The 26,822-nt window shown below is 40.7% G+C and overlaps 1 protein-coding gene across 5 annotated transcripts in view; it reads right to left on the minus strand.

Moving 5' to 3' along the window:
- Nucleotides 1-26,822, minus strand: part of LARP4B (La ribonucleoprotein 4B) — a 117,966-nt gene that overhangs the window by 64,509 nt on the left and 26,635 nt on the right. For 4 of the 5 annotated variants that reach the window (XM_032161983.2, XM_058431076.1, XM_032163263.2 and 1 more), the window contains 2 exons: nt 9,571-9,690; nt 8,366-8,425 (listed from right to left, as the gene is read on the minus strand). In XM_032161983.2, the coding sequence (XP_032017874.1) occupies nt 8,366-8,425; nt 9,571-9,651 (141 nt within the window). In that variant the 5' untranslated portion in view covers nt 9,652-9,690. Of the gene's footprint in view, nt 1-8,365; nt 8,426-9,570; nt 9,691-25,069; nt 25,157-26,822 lie in introns of those variants that run through there. The other variant, XM_058431074.1, reaches the window with a different exon arrangement.

The following is a 26,822-nucleotide window of genomic DNA, read 5'->3' on the forward strand; positions in this document are numbered from 1 at the left end:
TAAATATTAAGCCTCTCTGGAGAATCATCTCCTTTGACTCCATGTCCCAACCCTCTGGGCACAGTGGAACAGGGTTGGGTCCCCAGGGCCTCTGGCAGCCCCATCCGATGGCTTTGCTGGGCTCAGTCCACCCAGCAGCTGTCAGGGGTTGGGGTCTCCTGCCCACAGCTCTCCCAGGCTGATGCTGCAAGCTGGCAGCTCCACAGTTCAAGGCTCCCAGGCCACTCCCACGACTCTACTAGGCAATGCCCTGGTGGGGCTTCTCTGCAGCAGGTTCAACTCCAAATTTCTGCTTGCCATTGCCCAATGACAGGCTCTCTGCAGTTGCTCTGCTCCTGTGACAAGTCTCTGCCTGGGCCCTAGGCTGTCCATGACATCTCTTGAAATCTAGGTGGTGGCTGCCCCACAGCTCTAGCATTCTTCTTGCCTGAAAAATCAGCACCACATGGATGCCACCAAGGTTTATGACTTGTACCTTCTGGAGCTGCAGCTCAAGCCACTCGAGCTGCAGCTGGGGTGACTGCGGAGCAATGCACCAGATATGGGAAACAGAGGTCCAAGGCGGCTCTGGGCAGCAAGCTAGTGGAGGACCCCCAGTGCTCATCTACCAAAACCCTTCTGCCCTCCTAGAGGACAAATGTGATGGGCCTGTGATGGGGGAACAGCCTTAAAGATATCTGAAATAGCCTCGACAACACAGCAAGACCCCAACTCTACAATTAAAAATTAAAAGTTAGCTGAGTGTGGGGACACGTGTCTGCAGTCCCAGCTACTTGGGAGGCTGAGGCAGGAGGATCACTTGAGTCCAGAGGATCACTTGAGTCCAAAAGTTCGAGGCTGCAGTGAGCTATTACTGTTCCACTGCACTCCAGCCTGGGTGACAGAGCAAGACCCTGTCTCTAAAAAAACAAACAAAACAATAACAAAACAAACAATTCTGAAAAGCCTTTCAGATGGCTGAAAGAGCTGGGTGTTTTAAATTATTTCCTTCTGGTTTCTCTTTTTAAATGAAATAATGGTGCCAAATACAAAGTATTTCCTCTTGAGTCTGGACTCTGAAGCCAGATTGCCTGGGTTCAAATCCTGGTTCTACCACTTTTTAGTCCAGTAATCTTGGGGATAAATTACTTAAACCTCCTTGTGTCTCAGTTTCCTCATTTGTAAAATGGGGATAACAGTACCTAAGGGGTAAGACAGGTGTAGGGCTAACAGGAATTAATGAGTAAACCGAAGTGTTAGGAGAGTGCACAGTAAGAGCCATGAGAGTCTGCAGTGATTACCACCATATGTGATATATTCTTTTATACTGGAGACATTTATGGAGCACCTACCTGTCAGGAAGACACCGGGATACATCAATAAACAAAACCAAATCCCAGCTTTGATGGAGCTTGCATTCTAGTCCAGGGAGACAAACACTAAATCTAACAAATACCTAACATTGTTAGGAGGTGCTAACTGCTACACATAAAGGGCCTGAGGCAAGCCAGAAGTGAGGAGATGGATGCGGATAGATAGGGCTCGCTGAGAAGGTGAGGCCGAGACTGAGAAAGGTAAGAGAATAAGCCTCAAAGACTTCTGGGAAAGGGGCGCACCAAAACCAGTTGAGGCAGAGAGCCCTGCGGTAAGCTGATGCTGGCATGGTCAAGGGCCAAGAGCCCACAGGGGCTGGAGCAGCATGCCAGAGGAGAGCCAGCGGGCAGCAGAGTCAGAGAGGACAGGTGCCAGACTATGAAGGCTAGGGACCTGCCAGGACTCAGGCTGACTGTGATGTTGAGCACAGGAGTGGCAGGCTCTGACTTGGCCTTCTCGAAGGGATCCTCTGGCCTCTGTGTTAGAAAGGAAGGGTGGGTTGGGGACACCAGAGAGGAGTGACTGCACTGTCCAGGTGAGAAGCACTGGCTTCATGAGATGAGAAGTCCAAACAAAGAATGAAGCAGCCTGACCATCTCAGAAACTCTGACACCCCTGCATGACTCAAGTATCTCATCTACACAAGTTCCCTGATTTGAAGATACACATTTCTCCTATTTTCACAATTTCTATAATCGTGACATGTCTTCAAATTGCTGCCAAAACTGAAAATTGCTGTTTCAGGATCTTGGCGGTGGATTACCTACGTGTGTTTATTTTGCAGAAATACACTGAGTTGTACTTTTATGATCTGTGCACATAGCTGTATGTGTTGTATTTCCACACATATGTAAGGACACCAGGGCCTACGAAGACAGCCAGTTGCCAGGCAGCGGACTCCGACACATCTGTCGCTTCCTCCCAGTGATTTGACTATTCTCTCAGTACATCTGTTTGCATGGTACTGCCATACGAAGTTGATTTATAAATCTACTATTGAACAAAATGCCTTATAGCAATTAAACTGAATCCTAAAATGAAAAAGAGTTTGCAAAAAAACTATTTGTCATATTCTAAATGATGCAAATACTAAGCAATAAAATTACTAATTTTTTTAAAGAAATTACAAAATGTTCTAAGTTGAGAGGTGTTTTTACTGATCCCAGTGCCTTGAAAGACTACTATTACATCTGTCACACTTCCACAACAAGAGAAGTTTTAGCAGCATGTAACTCATTTACACAAGGATAAAACTAAGAATAGTAAGCCAAACAGGGAATGAAGAAATCCCTCTATTTTTAAATATGCCTTGGAGCTAAAAAGATCAGGGGTATGTGTTATAGAAAGCATTCCTTCTGTCAGTGGCCAAAATGCTACAATCAAAATGTTACAATACTATGTCATCAAAAAGAAATATCCTACATTAAAAAGGATCTACTCTGTCTCAGCACGAATATATTCTAAGAGGAAAAGAGGGCATCTGATCAGAGTATCCCCCATCCTGGGGCAAGTTCTCTGAAGTTACCAGGAGACCAAGAACCTTGCATACACTCTGGGGGTAAATGGATTGTTTTGTCACTAAATCATTCTGAGGTAAAGGCAGCTTTACACTTCCTGACATAGTAACAAACATATTTCTAAGACAGGAAACTGTATCAACATCCTTAAGGAAAGTTCTTAGGTCTTCTGTTTTTATTTTTTAGAGACAGGGTCTCCCTCTGTCACTCAGGCTGGAGTGCAGTGGTGCAATCACAGGTCACTGCAACCTCAACCTGCTGGGCTCAAGCAATCCTCCCCCATCAGCTACCTGAGTAGCTGAGACAGCAGGCACACACCACCATGCCTGTTCTTTTTTGCTTTGTAGATATGGGGTCTTGAACTGGGCTCAAGCAATCCTCCCGCCTTGGCCTCCCAAAGTGCTGAGATTTATAGGTGTGAGCCACTACACCCGGCCAAGTCTTTTCTTTCTTTTTTTTTTTTTTTTTTTTTTTTTTTGAGTTTCGCTCTTGTTGCCCAGGCTGGAGTGCAATGGCACTATCTCAGCTTACTGCAACCTCCACCTCCTGGGTTCAAGCGATTCTCCTGTCTCAGCCTCCCGAGTAGCTGGGATTACAGGCATGCACCACCATGCCCGGCTAATTTTTGTATTTTTAGTAGAGACGGGGTTTCATCATATTGGTCAGGCTGGTCTCGAACTCCTGACCTCAGGTGATCCGCCTCGGCCTCCCAAAGTGTTGGGATTACAGGCGTGAGCCACCGTGTCCAGCCCAAGTCTGTTCTTAAAACAGATTGACAAGGTGGCAACAACCTGCCAAAAGGTTTAACCTGCAAGATTAACATGCTAAGAGCAGCCACATGTCATTTGCGTACAAATACAGGAGTTGGATATTTTCATAAAAATTCAAGCTTTCTGATTGCTAAGCCTACTCTTATTCAAAATATAGGCCTGCAATAATTAATCTGAATTGCTAATTAATAGTTATTCATTCAGAAGCTGTGTCATCAAAAGGCAAAGGTGGTTTTTTTGAAAACTGATAAAGGAAGGGACTAAAGTTTTTTGGTATTACCATCTGTAAAGGAGTTTAAAAAAAAAAAATTCTGGGCCGGGTGCAGTGGCTCATGCCTGTAATCTCAACACCTTGGGAGGCCAAGGCGGGCAGATCACTTGAGGCCAGAGTTTGAGACCAGCTTGGGCAACATGGCGAAACCCCACCTCTACGAAAAATACAAAAATTAGTCAAGCATGGTGGCGCACACCTGTAATTCCAGCTACTCAGGAGGCTGAGGCACAAGAATAGCTTGAACCCAGGAGGCAGAGGCTGCAGTGAGCAGAGATCACACTACTGCACTCTAGCCAGCCTGAGTAACAGAGTGAGGCTGACTCAAAAAAAAAAAAAAAAAAAAAAAAAAATCATTCTGATAGAGATGTTTTGCTGAACTGTACATAGAGTTTAGTATGAGCACCAGTTAGATTTCCAATTTCAGCTTTCCAGTTTCACACTTTGATTAGAAAAGACTTGCTGTGACTTTGCACCTTTCTTCTGAGGAGGTAATTTTACATAAACACTTCTACCTAATATTACCTGTCCCTTAAACATCATCATTCACTCACATTCCCCTCTCAAACCTGCTGTTGATTTATGATAAAACACAACAGGATCATTTCAACAGAAAATGGTTTCCAGGCTGATGTAGTGTCTCCAAGGGAAAAGCAGCTATTTGGCTGGTCGCATGGAGGAGTAAGAACTGGAGTCCCTGAGTGGGCTTCAGGAAGGGCAAAAAGCCGCTAAGAATGATGTTTGCTATAGATAAAGTTTGTGGCCCTAACAGGGAAGGTAAAGAATCTTTAACCAAACGACACTGTTGCTGACTACCAGTGGTCAGATATTTTTTCTTCCTCAAGAAGGAGAACCCATCACAGTGGCCCACTGCCAGTGGTCACTCTTCATCATAAACACCCTCAAAACCCTTTCAATCCCCTCTCGCTTTCTATCACCTTACCTTCAAAGCCAAGATCTTAGGAGGAATGTCACTGTCTAAGTTGTGTCTACCACTCCTGTCTCTCGCCCACTGCAATCTGGCTTTTGCTCCTATCAGTCCTGTGAAATACTCTTGCTAAGGTCACAACTGACCCCTCGCTTTGTTACCTTACTACACTTCACTTGAGTCAGCCTCTCTGCCTCTGTCTCCACAGCACACTATCCTCTGGTTTTCCTCCCATCCCTCTGACCACTCCCCGTCCTAGTTTCCTTCCCGTTTCTGATATATTGAGGGACTAGAGAGTTTCATCACTGTCCCTGCCTGGAACTCAGGTAAACTTAATGCAAAGTACTGTAATCATAACTATTAGTATGATATACTTCCAAATCAGTAGATCCTTATTACCTCAAGGTGAGAACATTCAAAATGACCTTGCTTGACTAGGGGCAAGATAAAGAGTACTTCTTCTAGACTCACCTACGTCTCAGTGCCTCCCACCTCCAGGTGTACGCTCATTTTGTACCTAAGGCTCACACACAATGTCATCATGCAATCTTGCATGCTGTGTTAGGGCTCCTTGAAGATGTGCATCCCATGCTCATCTGAACAACCTCTCCATAGAAAATGTCTTAGCTATCATTATCACTTGCACTCAGTTTTGTTGAATGGATGGATACTCAAATTTTATGCAGGCAGTACTAGCTGCTTGCCTACCAGACACAACGCATTGAGCTGGCCACAGAAGGGAACAGAATGCAGAGAGACAGAGCATGTTTGTGGCTGCCCAAGGATGGGGGAGAAACAAGGCCTAACTGTAAGTGGGCCTGGGGGTGGGCTGGGGGTTTAATGGAGTAATGTAAAAGTTCTAAGACTACATTATGGTGATGATTGCACAACTCAGTAAATCTATTAAAAATAATTCAATTGCATACTTTATAAGGGTGAGTTTTATAGAATGTAAATTACACTTTAATGAAGTTTTTTGTTTTTTTTTAATGAACAGAACACCGTACCAGAAGTTTACAGTTTGGTGGAGAAAACATATGTACACAAATTTGAGTAATTCTGACAATCATGTCACTCATTATAATATACTGTTCTCATACTAAATAGGGAAACCATACTCTTTTTTTTTTTTTTTCTGAGACAAAGTTTCGCTCTGTTGCCTAGGCTGGAGTGTGGTGGCATGATCTCAGCTCACTGCAAGCTCTGCCTCCCAGGTTAACGCCATTCTCCTGCCTCAGCCTCCCGAGTAGCTGGGACTACAGGCGTGTGCCACCACACCCAGCTAATTTTTTCTATTTTTAGTAGAGACGGGGTTTCACCGTGTTAGCCAGGATGGTCTCGATCTCAGAGAAACCATATTCTTACAGTCTAATAAAGATCACTTTTTTGTGTTCTTTGGCTAACCTGTTACTAGCTCAATAAGTTTTTTGGAGAGGGCAGGAAGCTGTATAATAAATACAACTAAATAGTACCAGTGGATAAATGCAAACCTGCTCCTGAATTATTCATGTATTTCTTTGGGTATCTCAATTGCAAGTCTCCTCCTACTCAACTCTGATGGAATGGCTAAACTATAAATAGCCTGGTTCCTCAACCCTGACTGCTAAATGTATTCACTTGCCCATCATAACAACTGGTTGAGCACTGCCACCTCATCACTAAACCAATGCAAACTCCTGGTCAACTATGAAGCATGTAACTCTCCACACCTTTAGGTGCACTATGAACAATGCTAATTAGGAAACATTCATAGCAATGCCTACAGTAGGTTTCTAAAGATGTCTAAATATTATGTTGGACTTAAAGTCAACCACGGAGAGAATAGGAACTTGTTGAAGCAAACAAACTCCCTTAAAGATTTATACTCAAGGGATATCTAATTTATGTCTTATACAATTTTCTTCTTAGACTACCAAAGGTCTTATATTTGGATTTAAAATGACTTTAAAATATTATAAAATTCATTTTAAAAAAATCAATGTGCGCCAGGCACAGTGGCTCATGCCTGTAATCCCAGCACTTTGGGAGGCCGAGGCAAGCAGATCACCTGAGGTCACAAGTTCAAGACCAGCCTGACCAACATGGTGAAACCATGTCTCTACTAAAAACACAAAATTATCCAGGCGTGATGGCGCATGCCTGTAAACCCAGCTACTCGGGAGGCTGAGGCAGGAGAATCCCTTGAACCCGGGAGGCGGAGGTTGCTGTGACCAAGATTGCACCATAGCACACCAGCCTGGGCAACAAGAGGGAAACTCTGTCTCAAAAAAATAATAATAAGGCCGGGCACAGTGGCTCAAGCCTGTAATCCCAACACTTTGGGAGGCCAAGGTGGGCGGATCACGAGGTCAGGAGATCGAGACCACGGTGAAACCCCATCTCTACTAAAAATACAAAAAAAAATTAGCCGGGCGTGGTGGTGGGCGCCTGTAGTCCCAGCTACGCAGAGAGGCTGAGGCAGGAGAATGGCGTGAACCCGGGAGGTGGAGCTTGCAGTGAGCCGAGATTGCGCCACTGCACTCCAGCCTGGGTGACAGAGCAAGACTCTGTCTCAAAAAAAAAAATAAAATAAATAAATAATAATAATAATAGAATTAAATTAAAAATCAATGTAAAACAGAATACACAAAAATTTTACATAAATAATATATTTATAAAATATAATAATTTGGAAGGTGTCTTTTGTTTTTTTAAAATTCTTCTTTGTTAAAAGCTGGCCAGGCATGGTGGCTCACGCCTGTAATCCTAGCACTTTGGGAGGCCAAGGCGAGAGGATCACTTTGAGTTCAGAAGCTCGAGACTAGCCTGGGCAACACAGTGAGACCTCGTCTCTATTTGAAAAAAAAAAAAAAAAAAAAAATTAGATTAACAATCCAACTCTTCCTTTAATTCCTACATGAACTGCTTATAATGGGGGAAATAGATGAGATTTATGGTAATTTTTACTTTTTACATAAAATATTTTTACTTTTTAAATTTTATGCAATTTATAAGATCCTTTGATCAAACTGAATTTCGAGTAGTAGCTCTCTGAACCACTTTATATATGCATATGCAAATGATGAAAGGCAGGATTTGAAAACCAATGAATTCTACTTCCTTATTCTTTCATTAATCACAGCTAAAATGTGAAACAAATTTTCTGAGTAAAAGCTTACTATTCAATTTGTGTGGTTTAAGGAACACAAGCTACCAAAATGTAAAGCTACTCATATACATACAACAGATTATCAATGATACAATAAAAATTTTGTGATTAATATTTGAAAATAAATTAATCTAAATGGTATGCTGTTGTTGGCAGAACTGCACACAAAACAGACACACACAGAAGCTAGAAAGGACATAAAGTATTGACAGTTACCATACCCAAGGGGGTGTGGTGATGAATGGATCCCCTACCACAACTTTTTGAGAAATATCTACATTTTCTAATTTTTGTTACAATAAACATTTTTCTTAAGGAAGTATCTCTGAGCCTTGACTGTGATTAAACAATCTGTGATTAATCTCAAAATTGAATTACCTGACTCAAAGGTGGGATGGAACTTGTCTGAGAACTGGTTTGAGATATAGGACCATTCATCTGTAAAATTGAAAACAAAGACAACATCAGTACAATGTTTAAAAAGAAACAACAACATATTTTCAAACCACAGTAATTAGTCAAAACTAAATCCACCAAGAAATGCACATTTCACATGACAAATTCATGAATTCATAAGACATTCAGAATGTAGGAGCCTTAAAATTTTTAAATTCTGAATGAACATCACAGATAAACTTCTTTGTAGATTCAATGGGGAAAACTAAGAAAAGCTACTTTTCTCAAAGCCATTTTGGAACTTTAAATATTACTGCTTGACATAAAATTTTTAAATGAACAAAAGTAGTCAAAAAAATTTATATTAAAATCCTAACTCTTTAAATACATTCTACTATAGTGACTATAATGTTATTAAACTATTTACAAATCACTACATATCCTTGATTTAAAAAATAAATGGATTTAAGTATCTAGAGCTGTAACAATTTTGTTTTTGTTATCATCTACTACTGATAGTTTCCTCTACTAAGCTACGTGTACATTTTTCAGACTGATGGGGCTCAGGACTTTCTCCCCCAAAAATATGGCACACTGACAATGTGAGGAAACAGCACAATCAGGCCATGGAAACTAGAAATAATTCTCCTTACCCCTTCTCCCTTGAAGCAGGCCATAAAACACAGCTGACATTCCCCTGAAGACCCTTCCAGAGGGGCCCTGCTCTGTACCAGGAGGAGTATCACAGAGGGATGTCAAGAAAAACCTGAACACACCAGCCTTGCTAAGTTTCTCCAGTTTATTAGCTCTAGGTCACATCCCTTTTGTCCAATCATGCTTCTCCACAACCGTCAACATCTGCATTGGACTTCGCAAAAAAAAAAAAAAAAAAAATACAGTTTTCCCTATTCCTTTGGTTCTTCCTTTGTGGAGGCTCCCATGTCACATACAACTTATTACTAAATAAATGTGTATGCTTTTCTCTTGTTCATCTGTCTTTTGTTGCAGGGGTCTCAGCCATGATCCTCAGATGGGTAAATCTGTTCTCCCCTACGAGACTCTAATATCTGTATGCAGATCCTAAGATGTGCCAGTGTTCCTGTTTAGAGCTCCTTACTAACTCCAATACAGAGCCGTTTATCAAAAAAAGCAATGGACTCCCCACCACCCCATTTGACAGCACCCACCAGATGAGCGCTGTCCTTGCCCTCCTGGACTCTCTGCGTCTGCGGTTCAGCCACAACCTTAGCGTCCTGATCAGAAGTCATGGGCTCCACTGGGAGAAGTGTAATGCTAACCTCAGGATGCTGTAAAATGGCAAAGACATTAAATAGGTCATTTGAAGGGCACAGTATGATTATTTAAATAAAATTAAAATCCTCAAGTTTTCCAGGACACACGTTTATTCCTCTGAATTCAAAAAAGTCTAAAGAAGTCTTCCCACATGGCATACCTTACTCACCAAGAACTGATAATTTTTTAAATAAGTAAGTTTCTTCTTCACACCATTTTGGTGAAGACGACCACACTGGAAAACTTGGAAACCCATGTGCTGACACAAATAAACCCGTTTGTGCCTGGAAACTCAAGTCTTTCAAAAAACAGAAAATTGAAGGCTTAATATCCGAGGTATATAAGGAACTCGCACCACTCGATAGCAAAATAAATAAATAAATAACCTGATTAAAAAATGGTCAAAGGCATGAACAGGCATTTTTCCCAAGACAACAGAAAAATGGCAATAGAAATACGAAAAGGTGCTCAGCATCACTAATTATTGGGGAAATGCAGAACAAAACCACAATGGTATTTCACCTCACAACTGTCAAAATGACTATTAGCAGTCAGACAAGAGATAACAGGGCGTGGAAGAAACAGAACCTTTGCACACTGTTGGTGGGAATGTAAATTGGTGCGGCCGTTATGAAAACAGTATGGAAGTTGCTCAAAAATTTGAAAATAGAACTACCATATTATCCTTTCTGAGTATTTATCCAAAGGCAATGAAATCACCACCTCATAAGAATATCTGCACTCCCATGTGGATTGCAGCATTATTCACAATAGTCAAGACATAGAAACCACCTAGTTGTCCATCAATGGACAAATGGATACAGAAATTGTGATGTGTGTATCCATCTGTCTATGCTATGGAATGATGTATTATTCAGGCTTTAAAAAGAAGGAAACCCCTCGTATGCTATAACATGGGTGAACCTGAAGGATATTATGCCAAGTGAAATACGCCAGCACAAAAACACAAATACTGCATGATCTCACTCATATGTGAAAGCTACTATCTTAAAAAGTCAAATACATAGAAACAGAATAAAATGGTGACTACCGCCAGGCATGGTGGCTCAAGCCTATAATCCCAGCACTTTGGGAGGCCGAGGCAGGCAGATGACCTGAGGTCAGGAGTTTGTGACTTGTCTGACCAACATGGAGAAACCCCGTCTCTACTAAAAATACAAAATTAGCTGGATGTAGTGGCGCATGCCTGTAATCCCAGCTACTATAGGCTGACGCACAAGAATCGCTTGAACCTGGGAGGCGGGGGTCGCAGTGAGCCGAGATAGTGCCATTGCACTCCAGCCTGGGCAACAAGAGTGAAACTCGGACACACACACACACACACACACACACACACAAATGGTGACTACCAGGGGGCTAGCAGGTAGGGAGGAAATGAAGAGATCAACGTCAACAGGTACCAAGTTACAGATATTTTGGATGAGTAAGTCTAGAGATCTGATGTACAACATGAAGCCTATAGTTGTAATATTGTATTGTACACTCGAAACTTGCTGAGAGTATATTTTAGGTGCTCTCACCAACACAAAAGAAGGGTAAAACTATATGAAATGATGGCTATATTAACGGGCTGGACTCCAGTAACCATTTCACTATGTATATCAAAACATCATGCTATATACCTTATGTATACACAATTTAAAAAAAAAAAAAGGTCAGGTGCGTTGGCTCATACCTATAAATCCCAGCACTTTGGGAGGCCGAGGTAGATGGATCACCTGAGGTAAGGAGTTCGAGACCAGCCTGGCCAACGTGGTGAAACCTCATCTCTCCAAAAAATTTAAAAATTAGCCAGGAACGGTGGTGGACACCTGTAGTCCCAGCTACTTGGGAGGCTGAGGCAGGAGAATCACTTGAACCTGGGAGGCAGAGGTTGCAGTGAGCAGAGATCATGCCACTGCACCACAGCCTGGGCAACAGAGTGAGACTCCATCAAAACAACAAAAAATACAAAATAACAGAAAACTGGCAGGGCGCAGTGGCTCATACCTATAATCCCAGGACTTTGGGAGGCCGAGGAGGGCGGATCACTCGAGGCCAGGAGTTCCAGACCAGCCTGGCCAACACTGTGAAACCCAATCTCTACTAAAAATACAAAAATTAGCCAGGCATGGTGGCACATGCCTGTATAATCCCAGCTACTCGGGAGGCTGAGACACTAGAATCGTGTGAACCAGGAGGTGGAGGTTGCAGTGAGCTAAGATCTCGCCACTGCATTCCCACCTCGGTGACAGAGCAAAACTCTGTCTTAAAAACAAATAACAGGCCAGGTGCAGTGGCTCACGCCTGTAATCCCAGCACTTTGTGAGGCCAAGGCAGGTGGATCACCTGAGGCCAGGAGTTCGAGACCAGCCTGGCCAACATGGCGAAACCCCATCTCTACTGAAAATACAAAAATGAGCTGGGCCTGGTGGCACATGCCTGTAGTCCCAGCTACTCAGGAGGCTGAGACACTAGAATTGTTTGAACCTGAGAGAGGCAGAGGATGCAGTGAGCTAAGATCACACCACGGCACTCCAGCCTGGGTGACAGAGCAAGACTGTCTGAAACCCGCCCCCCCACACACACACACACAAACCCAGAAAATGACAAAGTTAATAGGACTCCAGAAATAAAAAGTTGTTCATGAATGCTAAATTTAGATATATTTAAGTGTCCTCGCTTAACATCATCAACAGGTTCTTGGAAACTGACTTCAAGCGAAAGGATGTGTAGCAAAATCAATTGTACCACAGGCACAAACAAGTGTTAAGTTCCTACAGCATATTCCCAGTCACAAAAATATCACCAAACTTCTAAATAAAGACCCAAAACTCCTTCTAATATTTAGAATGGCAATAAATATGAGCCACACACATTTTTAAAAGATTAACAAGAAAGACAATTACGTACCTAATTTCTGGTGAGTCAGAAAGTGACAGTGGTCATAGTGGTGGCGTAACCACCACTGGATTTAACCAATCAAGGAATAAATGTTTGCAAAGTGAAAACTGTAAGAATATTACGGCAGGGCGCAGTGGCTCACGCCTATAATCCCGCACTTTGGGAGGCTAAGGCAAGCAGAATGCTTGAGCCCAAGAGTTGGAGACCAGCATGGACAACATGGCGACACCCATCTCTACACAAAATACAAAAATTAGCCGGGTGTGGTGGCATGCCCCTGTAGTCCCAGCTTCTTGGGAGGCTGGGACAGGAGGACCACCTGAGCCCAGGAGATGGAGGTTGCAGTAAGCCGAGATCGCACCACTGCACTCCATCCTCGGGGACAGAATAAGATCCTGTCTCATAAAATAACAACAAAAATAAAAAAAGAATATTCCTACCACCAAGCAGTTAAAAAACAAACTAACGATAACAAAGGGCAGGCTCACTGAGCACTTTATTTGTTGTGCATTTATATTACTATAGTAGACTTTATGAATTTTTGCTTCACAACAATTTATATTCGTTCATTCATTTCTCAACCTGCTTATTCCAGTTCAGGGTGACAGGTGGCCAGAGCCTATCCCAGCAGCTCAAGGAGCAAGGTGGGAACCAGCCCCGAGAGGACACCATCCCATCACAGGGCCACTCACACACACACCCACACTCACTCACTCAGACTGGGACCAGGAAGACATGCAAATCCACCGAATAAGCACACCTTTGGGATGTGGGAGGACACTGTAATACCCACAAAGAAAACACGCAGACATGCAGAGAACATGCCAACTCCACACAGACAGTGGTCCTGGCCAGCAATTGACTTCTTTCTCATAAAGTTGAAATGACACTGAAAGAAACGATGTTTTTCAAAGTGGTTCTTCATGAAGCATTCACTCAATCCATGTCTAGACACTAAACTTCACATGTAACATCTCATTCAATTTTCCCAAACGTTAAGAGGTAACTGGATCACCAGCACTTTGGGAGGCTGAGGCGGGCAGATCACCTGAGGTCAGGAGTTCGAGACCAGCCCGGCCAAAGTGCTGAAACCCCATCTGTACTAAAAATTAGCCAGGCGTGGTGGCGGGTGCCTGTAATCCCAGCTACTCAGGAGGCTGAGGCAGGAGAATCACTTGAACCCAGGAGGCGGAGGTTGCAGTGAGCCGAGATCACTCCTAAGCGTACTCTAGCCTAAGCGACAGAGTAAAACTCTGTCTCAGAAGGATCAGAAGGGATAACTGTAACAATCCCGTATCCTGAGGATTCCTAGACATCCAGGTCTGACTTCAAGGCATTTCTTTTCACTGCAAGCTACACTGCTTCCCAAACAAGATAAATATTGTTATTTAACCCAAGTATCTTTTTAGGTACATCTGAAAACATACATCAGACTGTCAGAAAAAATACCTTTAAAAGTGCTATTTTTGTCTTACTAGGTAGCCATACAGGTTTTTCACTGTATAGTGGAGCTCCCTATTCGTAATAATCTGCTTGTGATAAATTCTCAAAAACCTTGTTAATGAAATAATCTGATGATCAAAGGCAATCTCATCCAATTGTGTAAACTGTATCATCAATCACAAAAACATCTAAATGCTATCAGAGGTGGAAATGTAAGCTAGTAGAGAAAAAATGCTTGAAATAAATATGGGATGTATGACAAATGTTACATTTTAACAGATATATTTCATTTTAATGTATATGTATCTTCTTTTTATGTCTGTGTAGTACCAACGTCTTCTTATTAAACCAAGAAAAGAGTGAATCAATTTAAAGAAATATATTAAGTACTAGTATAAATGCTATCGGGACTCAAAACGATCTTGAAAACAGAATGTGAGTAACTAAATTTTAGAAGACACAGATTTCAGGAACATCTGGACTGAGATTCTAGGTCCTTGGTTCTCAGGCCTCGGCCGCAATGAAGAATCCCTGGAGCAAATTGTGACTTTGCAATTTTGTAGTTCGGGCTTTTTTATTATTATTTTTATTATTATTTTTAACTATGTAGATGATTCTGAAAAACCTGAGCAAATACTTCCAGGTGATGTTGAAGTAACACACAGGGGAGTAGCTCCCACTCCCTGAGGTGGTTTTCTACAAGAGAACAGATGGATTCTGTCGTAAAAGAAACCTACATGTCATTAAACATCAATTCTCACACAACCATGAAATCTGGAAACTAAAGACATTAATAGCTTAGCAATCAAATGGGCAAGTCATAGAAGGTGCTGTGGATGCTTTTGCCCACATAATTTCCAGATTTTTAAGATTCTTATGATAGCCAAAGGGAAAAATAAAAATCAACTAAAATAACACTTTATTTAATACCCGTATTTTTTTAGACAATCGGAATTTACATACCTCCTGATGGAAATACCAACAATACTATATATGAAGTGGTCTTGCAAAAAAAAAAAAAAAAAAATAGACAACAAAAACCAAAATGTCATCATGACCCTAAATCTTATTACAAACTAACAGCAAATACAAGAGCCAGGGGACCACCAAGGGACTCCACGCAGTGGGTTTGTTTTCTTTATCCAAGTAAAGCCATAGTCTGACTGACCAGCGTTGTGTCTTACGTCTCTTTTGTGTTGAAGAAGCCAGTTGTTCCGGAACTTCCCACTGCTGTACTTAGCTGTCCTTCCGTTGAGTCTCCTTTAAACTGCAACAGTTCCTCAGTCTTGCCTTATTCATCTACACTTTTCCAGAGTACTAGTTAATTACTTTGTAGAATGTTCCTCAATTTGAGATGAGCCTGGGACATCTTACCATGAAGCAGGAAGCCATGAAGACAACTGGTCCCATCAGGAAGACACAGAGGCCACAGCAAAGTAAGGGAGGGATTCCCAATAGCCATGCATGGGACCACATCAGGATCAGGAAGAATGAACAGAAAACAAGTCGGCAGCAATCATGAGAGCTACCACCACCACCACAGTGCTCGCCTTGGTACTGCAGGACACCCACTCATGATTCCCAAGATCACTAAAGGACAACAATTATTTCAAGCTGCTGTTCCTGGATGAAGTGCATTTCTGAATAACCAAAAAGCTGATCAGGGCAAGAACCACAGTCGATGGGGAGTGAATGACAGGATCAGAAAAATCAAAATATCCCAATATCTAATACAATAATAAAGTCAATAATCTTTGATGTCTGCTGAAATTATCAAGTGAAGAACGTGATGGGAGGTTTCCAAATGGTTAAGTGAGACACTGACGGAAGCTATTTTTCAGTATTATCATTACAACTGGGCCTCTAGGCATTACATTTTTGACATGATCGAAGACTACCATCCACAAAGTACTCGTGCCAAAAAAACAGCCTGTATTTAATCACACCTCTAGATCTTACTCCCAATTTAAAGGGAATTCTAGGGAAATACATGTTAAATCACACCAGCACAAAGCCATCATCTAAATCCAAAATGTGGGCAAGAGAGACGACCTCATTTCTATAGCAAATAAAAGATATTTAAAAGGAGAGCTATTTTTATTGCCACAGAATTGAAAAGCCTTAACCAAAATAATCCAATGTGATGTTAAGAACTGTGTTTGGATCCTGAGTCAAATAAATTAGGTTTAAAATGACATTTTTGACATAGAAAAACTTGAAGGTTGCCTAGGTAATAAAGACATGATAAAATTACTATTAATTTTATTGAGTTCCAATCATAGTATTATTATATTTATTTTAAAAGAGCTTGTTTATAACAGCTAGAAACTAAAAGACTCATGAATAAAGATATACATCTGGAATTTGCTTTAGAATATGCCAATTTTTTTTGTTAAGTTTAAGGGGAGAGAAGAAACAAAAATATATGAATGGCGGCAAGCTGATGGTAGCTGAAGCTAGATGACTGGTAAACTGAGGATCACTATAGTATCCTCTCTACTTCTATGTGTTTAAAACTGTCCACAATAAGCCAGGCGCGGTGGCTCACATCTGTAATCCCAGCACTTTGGGAGGCCAAGGCGGGCGGACTGCCTGAGCTCAGGAGTTTGCGACCAGCCTCGGCAACACAGTGAAACCCCGTCTCTACTAAAATACAAAAAATTAGCTGCGCATAGCAGCGTGCGCCTGTAGTCCCAGCTACTCGAGAGGCTAAGGCAGTAGAACTGCTTGAATCCGGGAGGCAGGGGTTGCAGTGAGCCCAGATTGCGCCACTCCACTCCAGCCTGGGAAACAGAGTGAGACTCAGTCTCAAAAAATAACGTAACGTAACGTAACGTAACGTAACATAACGTAACATAACATACAAATAAAATTGTCCACAATAACAAGGAAAACCTAACTTCGATATATTATCAGTACACACTTGAGACTTCATATGCTTATTTCTATTTAAAATCTGTATTAATGAAATAATACTAAATGTGTAAACAAATTTATTAACAATGTTCACAGCAGCTTAGCAAAAAAAAAAAAAAAAAAAAAAAAAAAACGGCGGAAATAAAAACACAGAAAGTAGGCTCGTGCCTGTAATCCCAACACTTTGGGAGACCAAGGTAGGGAGATCACATGAAGTCAGTTCAAAACCAACCTGCCTAACCAGGCTGGTGAAACCATGTCTCTACTAAAATAAATACAAAAATTCCCAGCTACTCGGGAGGCTGAAGCATGAGAATCACTTGAATCCAGGAGGTGGAGATTGCAGTGAGCTGAAAGCGCACCACTATACTCCAGCCTGGGAAACAGAGCAAGACTCCATCTCAAAAAAAAAAGAAAAGTAGAAACTAATGCAATGTGTTACAATTACTTAAAATACTCACAAAAACTGCATAAAGATTTAAAAAAAAGACAAAACTGTAGATACTAAAGTTGCAATATATTTATAAAAATTCAAACTTTGTAAGTACTTAAAAACAAGAAACTAGAAGAAAATATACCAAAAGACTAACAATGTGTGATTCAGTTGTTTACTTCATTTCATCTCCCAGAGTCTCAGTTTTTTAAATAACTTATTATTTTTATTACACATGTTAATAAAACATCCAGCTTTCTGATTCCATCAGTTGCTGAGTCCAAGGTCCCCTGCCGTCTTTCCTACAGAAAGGACACTGCTGCCCATGCAGGAGAAGCATCTAAGTCACTTTGCAGTTGTTTTTCAATACAGATTAATCAAGTGCAATTCAGTGAGCAAATTTTCTTGTGAAACTACACTGCTCAGTCCTGTTCACTAAGATAATGGTTCTCAATGTGTGGTGTAAGCATAGTCCAGAGTCCCAAAAACACTTCCAGTGGGACCACAAAGTCAAACCATTCTCAAAATAACGCAAAGATGTTCTTTGCTTTTTTCGCTCTCATTCTCTCCTCACAAAACCACAGTGGAGTTTTGGTATAGCATCAAAGAACATTCAATATTCATTTATATGAAATGACTACTAAAATAATAAAATAAATTACCTGAGGCCAGATTTCCTTCACACACTTCAACCAAAGTAACACAGTACTAAGAGATGAAATGCAAAAGCAGGTAAGAATCCAGCCAAGATTCTATTAAGTCAGACATTAAAGAGATTTACAAAACATGAAAAAACAATGCCACTCTTCCCACTAAATTATTTTTCTGTTTTGGAAAATACTGCTACCTTTCATAAACAATGTTATTTATATTATCTAATGGGTTTGTTATTATTTAAAATGTGTATTTCTAATAGTAATTGACTCTTGATACCTAACATAGTAAATACAGATAGAGATAAACCATAGGTGGAGACAAACCATATAATAAACTCAAGCTTTTAGGCATCTTCAGTAATGTTTAACAACAGCATAAAGAGGTCCTTAGACCAAAAGCTTGAGAACCACTCCACTAATACAAACCCTTAAAACCTAGTTCTCAAGGACAGATGCCCATGTTCATGGATGGAAAGACATCCCATGTTTATGAATAGGAAGACATCCCACGTTTACAGATGGGAAGACATGGTATTTTTACAATGCTAACAAACCCCAATTAAGCTACAGATTCAATATAATCCCTATCAAAATTCACTTTTGTGGTAGAATTTTTTTTTCCAGAAATTGCTGAACTGATCCTATGGAAATGCAAGGGACCCAGAATAGCCAAAGCGATCGAGAAAGGATAAAATTGAAAGACTCACACAATTCCTAATTTCAAATCTTACTACAAAGCTACAGTAATCAAGCCACCATGGTACTGGCATAGACCAGACAAATAGATCAATACAATAGAAACGAGTGTGCAGAAAGAAACCCTTACATTTATAGACAACTGATTTTCCACAAAGGTGTCAGGACCAGTTGAGGGGAAAACAACAATCTTGTCAACAAATGGTGCTGGGACAACTAAATGTCAACATGAAAATAATGAAGCCGGGCTCCTACCTCAACATACACAACAATGAAGGCAAAATGAACCAAAGAACTAAATGTAAAAGCTAAAACTGTATGACTTGGAAGAAAACAGCAGTAAATCTTCATAAACTTGTATTAGGCAATGGTTTATTAATTATGACACTAGAAGTATAAACGGGAAGAAAAAATACACTGGATTTCATCAAAATGAAAAACTTTTGCCCTTCAAAGCACACTATCAAGAAAGTGAAAAGATAACCCAAAGAATGGGAAAAAACATTTGCAAATCATATATCCAATATGGGACATATATCTAGAATATATAAACAATTCCTAAAACTTAATAATAATGAGACAAATAACCCAACTTAAAAATTGGCAAATGAGAGCCTGGCGCGGTGGCTCACACCTGTAATCCCAGCACTTTCGGAGGCCAAGGCAGGCAGATTATTTGAGGTCAGGAGTTCGAGACCAGCCTGGCCAACATGGTGAGACCCTGTCTCTACTAAAAATATAAAAATTGGGCAGGCATGGTAGTTGGACGCCTATAATCCCAGTTACTTGGGAGGCTGAGGCAGGAGAATCACTTGAACCTGGGAGGTGGAGGTTACAGTGAGCCAAGATCACGCCACTGCACTCCAGCATGGGCGACAAAGTGAGGCTCCATCTCAAAAAAAAAAAAAAAAAAAATTGGCAAATGATCCGAATGAACATTTTCCCGAAGAAGATACACAAATGGCCACCAAGCCCATGAAAAGATCGTCCACATCATTCGTCATGAGGGAAATACAAATCAAAACACAAAATACCACTTTGAAATGAAATTACATAAAATGAAGTAAATACAGAAAATTAAAACAAAAATACCACTTTGCATCCACTTGGATGACTATTATCAGAAAGATAGGTTAATAGCAAGTGTGGCAAGTACATACAGAAACTACAATCTTCACACACACTGCTGGTACAAATGTAAAACAGAGCAGCCACTATAGGAAGCAGTCTGGCAGTTTCTCAATACGTTAAACACAGAGTTACCATATGACCTAGTCATTCTACTCCTAGGGATATATCACAGATAACTGAAAACATGTATCTGCCCGAAAACCTGTATGTGAATTTTCAAAGCAACATTATTCATAATAGCCAAAAAGTAGAAATAACCCAAATAATAAACTACTAGGTTAAGAGCCTCCCTTTTGTACATGTGTCTGGCATAACTCATTGGATTTTCAAATAACAGCAAAAATCGTAATTTCAGAACTTGATAATTTCTAAGAAAATCAAAATAAAGAGGCATTTCCTAAACAGCATGTAATTCTTTTCTGGTACGAAAGGGTAATGTGGAAACACAAATTATTTGTCTCTGAATCAGAAACCTGGGAAAAAAAAAAGAATGAGTTTGGTAAGGATTTGGTAAGGATTATTCTAAGTGCTTTCTCCACATGTTACCAAATAAACTTAATTCTGTTAATTAGGTTCCATGCCTATTTAGCAGAGCAGGAAATTAAGATCAGGGATAACTTAAGGTCACAAAGCTACTAAGTTCAGTGAGGCTGTATCAATGCACATATAATTTTGCTATTCAACTATATGTGCCTGGAGATCATTTAAGTACTACAGGCAATTCACTCTATCAATCCCTGCGTGTGGGTGAATGTTTCATCGTAACACGACCTCAGAGAAGTGCACCTACAGTTTCCTTAGCTCGTCTTCATTCCTTCTTCCCTTTTACAGTAATACTCATTGCACCAATGTACAGATCATGATTTTGGCATGTAAAGATAAGCATCTTTTTTCTTACAATATGGTATTTAAATATAAGCTAAATATTTATCTTTTTATACAACAACAACAGTGATTTGATTCAACGCCAGAATAAAACTGATATTGGATCAATTTTATCAGTGATAATATTAAATACATTGTACCTTACACGGGGATCTTCAAGTATACTGATGATTTTTGCATTATGGGTTGACCTTAGAATAGACATTTCCCATGAGAGTGTGCTGTATGGGAGCCAAATACAAAACCTCTCTCCTGAATCTAAAAACATTATTCTGAAGTCAGAAACTCCCTACTCACAACAGATTACTCCCTGTTCTATCTGCCATGTTCTGCACATTCTATTGCCTTTTCCTGGAACACAGGTATCCCTGTATTTTATCTTTTTATCTACAGCACACAGTGATACTGAGAACAGGACAGAAATACATATCCTACCAATGATATATTACAACTTACCTTGATCATCTTCCTTTTGTTAGTAACATTCAAATACATGCAGTTTTACTACAGTGTTGTCTAAGTATTCCATTTCTTTATTTGTAAAGTTTGCTAAGTTATCTTCTAACTCTAATTGTCTATGATTAGGAACAATGAGTTAAGGGATGGCACATGAGCAGAGATGCACAGCACGAGATGCTCCTAGACAGACATGTGTTTCAAGAACTCCAACGTAATTAAGACCATTTTACAAAAATCAGTAAATGAATATTCAACTAGATAAGTAAACAGAAATTTACCTAAATAAGGAAAAAGGGCTGTTAAGAACGTTAGAGATTTCCTTAATTAAGTACTATATAATCTCCTTGGGAATCAATTAGAAAAAGTCCAAATGTGTTACTTTCAATGTCCAAACATAATTTGTAGAAAAGTTTACCACCCAGACTTTGATCCCTTTGAAGCTACATAAATTGATCAGGAAAAAAAAAATGATCACAGAAGCTAAATCAAATCATTAGAAGCACAATCATGGCCAGGCACAGTGGCTCACGCCTGTAATCCCACCACTTTGGGAGGCCGAGGAGGGTGGATCATCTGAGGTCAAGAGTTTGAGACAAGCCTGGCCAACATGATGAAACCCCGTCTCTTCTAAAAAATGCAAAACTTAGCCAGGAATGGTGGCATGCGCCTGTAATCTCAGCTACTGGGGAGGCTGAGGCAGGAGAATTGCTTGAACCTGAGAGGAGGAGGCTGCAGTGAGCCAAGATCGCGCCATTGCACTCCAGTCTGGGCAACAAGAACAAAACTCCGTCTCAAAAAAAAAATAAGAATAATAATAATAATAAAAAGCACAGTCATAGCATTCTAGGATCGGAAAGAAGGATTTTTTTGTTGTTGTTTTTTTGTTTTTTGAGGTAGGGTCTCACTTTTTCACCCATGCTGGAGTGCAGTGGCCCGATCTCAACTCATTGCAGCCTCGACCTTCTGGGTCCAAGTGATCCTCCTGCTTCAGCTCCCCAGGTAGCTGGAACTACAGGAGCATGCCACAAAACCCAGCTAAAAAAGGATATATTTCCTTTTTTTTTTTTTTTTTTTTTTTGAGAAGGAGTCTCACTCTGTTGCCCAGGCTGGAGTGCAGTGGCACAATCTCAGCTCACTGTAACCCCCGCCTCCCGGGTTCAAGCAATTTTCCTGCCTCAGCCACCCGAGTAGCTGGGACTACAGGTACGTGCCACCACGCTTGGCTAATTTTTGTATTTTTAGAGAGACGTTGTTTCACCACACTGGCCAGGCTGGTCTCGAACTCCTGACCTCATGATCTGCCTGCCTCAGCCTCCCAAAGTGCTGGGATTACAGGTGTGAGCCACCAGTGCCTGGCCTTTTTTTCTTTCGAGACAGAGTCTTGCTCTTGTTGCCCAGGCTGGAGTGCAATGGCACAATCTCGGCTAACTACAACCTCTGCCTCCTGGGTTCAAGCGATTCTCCTGCCTCAGCCTCACGAGTAGCTGGGATTACAGGCGCCTGTCACCACGCCCGGCTAATTTTTTGTATTGTTAATAGAGACAAGGTTTCACCATGTTGGCCAGGGTGGTTTCGAACTCCTGACCTCGTGATCCGCCTGCCTTGGCCTCCCAAAGTGCTGGGATTACAGGAGTGAGCCGCCACACCCAGCAGAAGGATTTATTTCTTAATAGAAATTTTCATTATGATTCCCACATGTCCACATCTAAATAGAGAAGCGCAGAAAATAAAATCTAATAGGAATTATAGTTCCTCATTCATCTGCTTTGTGCTGTTAGTTGGATGATATGGTTTATCTCACAGCTGCCAGCACCACTCTTTAATATTTGAAATGCACATTCTTATCTTACAATAGAATAATTTGAGAGCACCTTAGGGCAGATTATTTTACGTTCCTTCCATGTACCTTATACAGATCATATACTCAAGTCAATCTGTAAGCTTGAATAGTGGCAACATTTACAGAGCAACAGACTGCTGCTTCCAACAAAACTGTTATTTTAGTCTTTTGTTTTTTTCAAGATTCAGTATCTCTATGATATACCATTCTTTTCGTTTCATCTTCTTATAGTAAATGTGTCACTCAAAGATACTGACAGATAAAAGAAATGCATCCAATCTCAGTAGAGTAGTTGTTTAATTATGCATTTAAACTGGCACTCAGCACTGGAGTATTCCTAAGGAGATGTTGCCAATAAATTTCAAGATTAATTTTGTAAAATGTCCTTTATATGTGTACATCAGTGCTTCCACTGAAAAAAACAGCAGTGAGAAAATGTGAGTTTTATTTATAGTTTGAGTTGGTTCTCCTCCTAAGGAGGACATAATCAGACACAAGATAGAAAAACTTATTTCTTAGCAAGATCTGACTGAAAAAGTACCTACATGAGAAGACCACCAAATAATATACTTTCAAAATCTTCCCATTTTTAAATTTAGAACGTGTCTACTAAGTTGACACACACAAAAAAGGAAAGCGGTCCCCTCCATCGTTAAGGCCTGTGACTGGGTCTACGACATTATCTTCTGGAGAGTACACTCTTTTGAAAAGACCATTTTAGCTAGGATTCTTACTAAAACATAATACAAAACAACCACCAAAATTGGAGTTTAGATCATCTCATTAACCCTCTGGCTAGGAGAGCATTTTACTCATTAAACCTTTGACGAACTCAAAAGCCACCACTCTAATACTTGGTTATAAAGAAGCTTAAATAAAGTATCTGAACCAAATGCACAGAACATTTTGTTTTGTACAAGTCCTAAGCTGCAGCAGTGCGAATCACGGCCCTCAGAGTATCACTTCTTGCTTTTATCCCGTGCCATACCTTTTCCAGTAAAGAGCTTCTTCAGAAGGGTTTCCACATCTTTTCACACATTTTCACAAGGGGAAAAGCAAATGGAAAAGTTGACAACTACATTACGAGTATCTTTTTAGGACACAAGCTTAGCTAATTCACATAGCTTCCTTTGTCAAATACTGGACCACCAGGAAGCACCGAAACCAAAATCTGCAGTCTAAGCAGGGCACAGCTGCAGCATGTTCACTTCATTTAACCTCAAGTTGAAGCAGAAACATAAAATCTTTTTTTTTTTTTAATTTTGAGATAGGGTCTCACTCTGTTGCCCAGGCTGGAGTGCAATGGCGCCATCTCAGCTCACTGCAACCTCTACCTCCCAGGTTCAAGTGATTCTCCTGCCTCAGCCTCCCAAGCACCTAGGACTGCAGGTGTGCACCACCACACTCAGCTAGTTTTTGTATTTTTAGTACAGACAGGGTTTCACCATATTGGCCAGGCTGGTCTCAACCTGACCTCAAGTGATCCGCCCACCTCGGCCTCAAAAAGTGCTGGGATTACTGGTGTGAGCCACTGGGCCCAGTCTAAAATCTTTCTAATACAGATATTAAGTTACCTGGTTGAAAAGCTAGTTGCCTCTTTTGCCCAGTCTGTTTAGAATATATTCTAACCTCCATTTTTCTGTCCATCAGCATTTTATTCCATTAGAAATTACTTCTCATGTTGAGAATGTCAACCTGGACAAACAAGATTCAACCTAACCTGGCATGATGTGTGCTGGATGCCCAGGAAGCCTCTCCTGACTTGCAAGCGTCCCCTACTTCCACTCTTCCACATCCTTCAGACCCACCTGCTCACTGCTGCACTCCTGCTCACTTATGCCATCTCTCAGCCATGGACTGATCTCGCAGATGGCAAACAAAGTATACCCAGAGTCCACAGGGGGAAAAGGCAACTTTCTGTTGATGTTTCACATGCAATCTTACCTTTTGGACAAAAAGTAGAATTGCCTGATTCAATCTTTTATAATTTACTTTTACCTTAAGGAATTGCATATATAAACTTATCTTACTGCGCAGCTTTAATTCCATTTTGAATATGTATTTTCTTGAGATTATTGATAGTCTCCATAAAAATCTTTGCTTCCTCTCATTTACATCTGAAAACAAAACAAAACAAAAATGCTGATGGACAAACATAGTAGCATTGGCATACACCTGAACCGAGGAAAAGCCAGAACTGGCAGCACAGCACACAGGGCCTTCCTTGTCAGGAATGCACCTTGTAGAGTACACCGCTTCACTCTGCTGGGTGGAAAAGGTCTCTCTCCACCTCATTTCCAATGGATCCTGCATTTCTTCAAGGAATACAGGTCATGTTCTATTGAGCTTTCCAATTCATAATCACAAAACTACAGTTTTCAATTGAAAATACATAATACTCGAAGAGTAAGATGGGGAAGTGGTGAGTAAACTCATTTTTTAGAGTGGCAAAATGTCAGAGCTGGGAAGCAGCTCAGAGCTGCTTTAATCCTGTGCGGCTCAAATGGGAAGGCATATTTGTTCCTAACAATGAGTCAGAGAACCATGAAATGATACATAAATTGATTTCATTAAAAAAAAACTTGACACTCAACACTGACAGAATACAAGCTAAGCAGTACTAATCTGAAAATCTGAAATCCTCCAAAATCTAAACCTTTTTGAGCACCAACATGACATCACAAGTGAAGAATTCTGATGTTTCTTCTCACCTACGAAAATTAAACACAATCCAAGCACAATGATGCATACCTGTAGTCCTAGCTACTTAGGAAGCTGAGGCAAAAGGATTACTTGAGCTGAGGAGTTCAAAACCAATATGGGCAGCATAGCGAGACTCTGTCCCCTAAAAGATAAATAAAATAGGCTGGGTGCAGTGGCTCACACCTGTAATCCCAGCACTTTGGGAGGCCAAGAAAGGCAGATCACTTGAGCTCAGGAGTTTGAGACCAGCCTGGGCAACACAGTGAAACCCTGTCTCTATAAAAAATATAAAAATCAGTCAAGCGTGGTGTTATGTGCCTGTAGTCCCAGGAACTTGGGAGGCTAAAGCAAGAGGCTCACTTGAGCCTGGGGGGCGGGGGGGAGCATTAAGCCGAGATCATGCCACTGCACTCCAGCCTGGACAACAGAGGAAGACTGTCTCAAAATAACATAACATAACATAACATAACATAACATAACATAACATAACATAAAATAACATAAAATAACATAAAATAACATAAAATAACATAAAATAAAATAAAATAAAAATACATAAAACACAGTGTACAGTGACCTTTTAATCACAACACAGCATCGCAGGTGGAGACTGAAAAGTCTGCTGCTGCTGTTATCTGACGGCTGATCCAGGTATGTGGCGATGTTACTGGGCTGGTTAGTTACCTGAGCACATCATCTCCTCACTGTATTAATGCTATGTCATGTTCTTTATTGCTGAGTACTCCCATGTGAGCAAGGGTAAGAAGATGACTGCCACTTGGTAGCATGTAAATCCAGAACCAGGCACGATGGTGACATTAAGCAATCAGACTGTCCACATGAGTGGCTGGGATGGTGACATCTTTGCTTTCTGATGGTTCAATGTACAGACCTCATTTCACGCTAAATTTATTTAAAACACTGTATAAAAGTACCTTCAGGCTATGTGTATAAGGTGTATACGAAACAATTCTGTGTTTAGACTCGGATCCCATCCCCAAGATACCTCATTATGTATATGCAAATATCCCAAACTCCAAAAATAACTGAAATATAAAACACTTCTGGCCTCAAGCATTT

Source organism: Hylobates moloch, unplaced genomic scaffold, assembly GCF_009828535.3.
Source record: "Hylobates moloch isolate HMO894 unplaced genomic scaffold, HMol_V3 SCAFFOLD_2, whole genome shotgun sequence".
NCBI lineage: Eukaryota > Metazoa > Chordata > Mammalia > Primates > Hylobatidae > Hylobates > Hylobates moloch.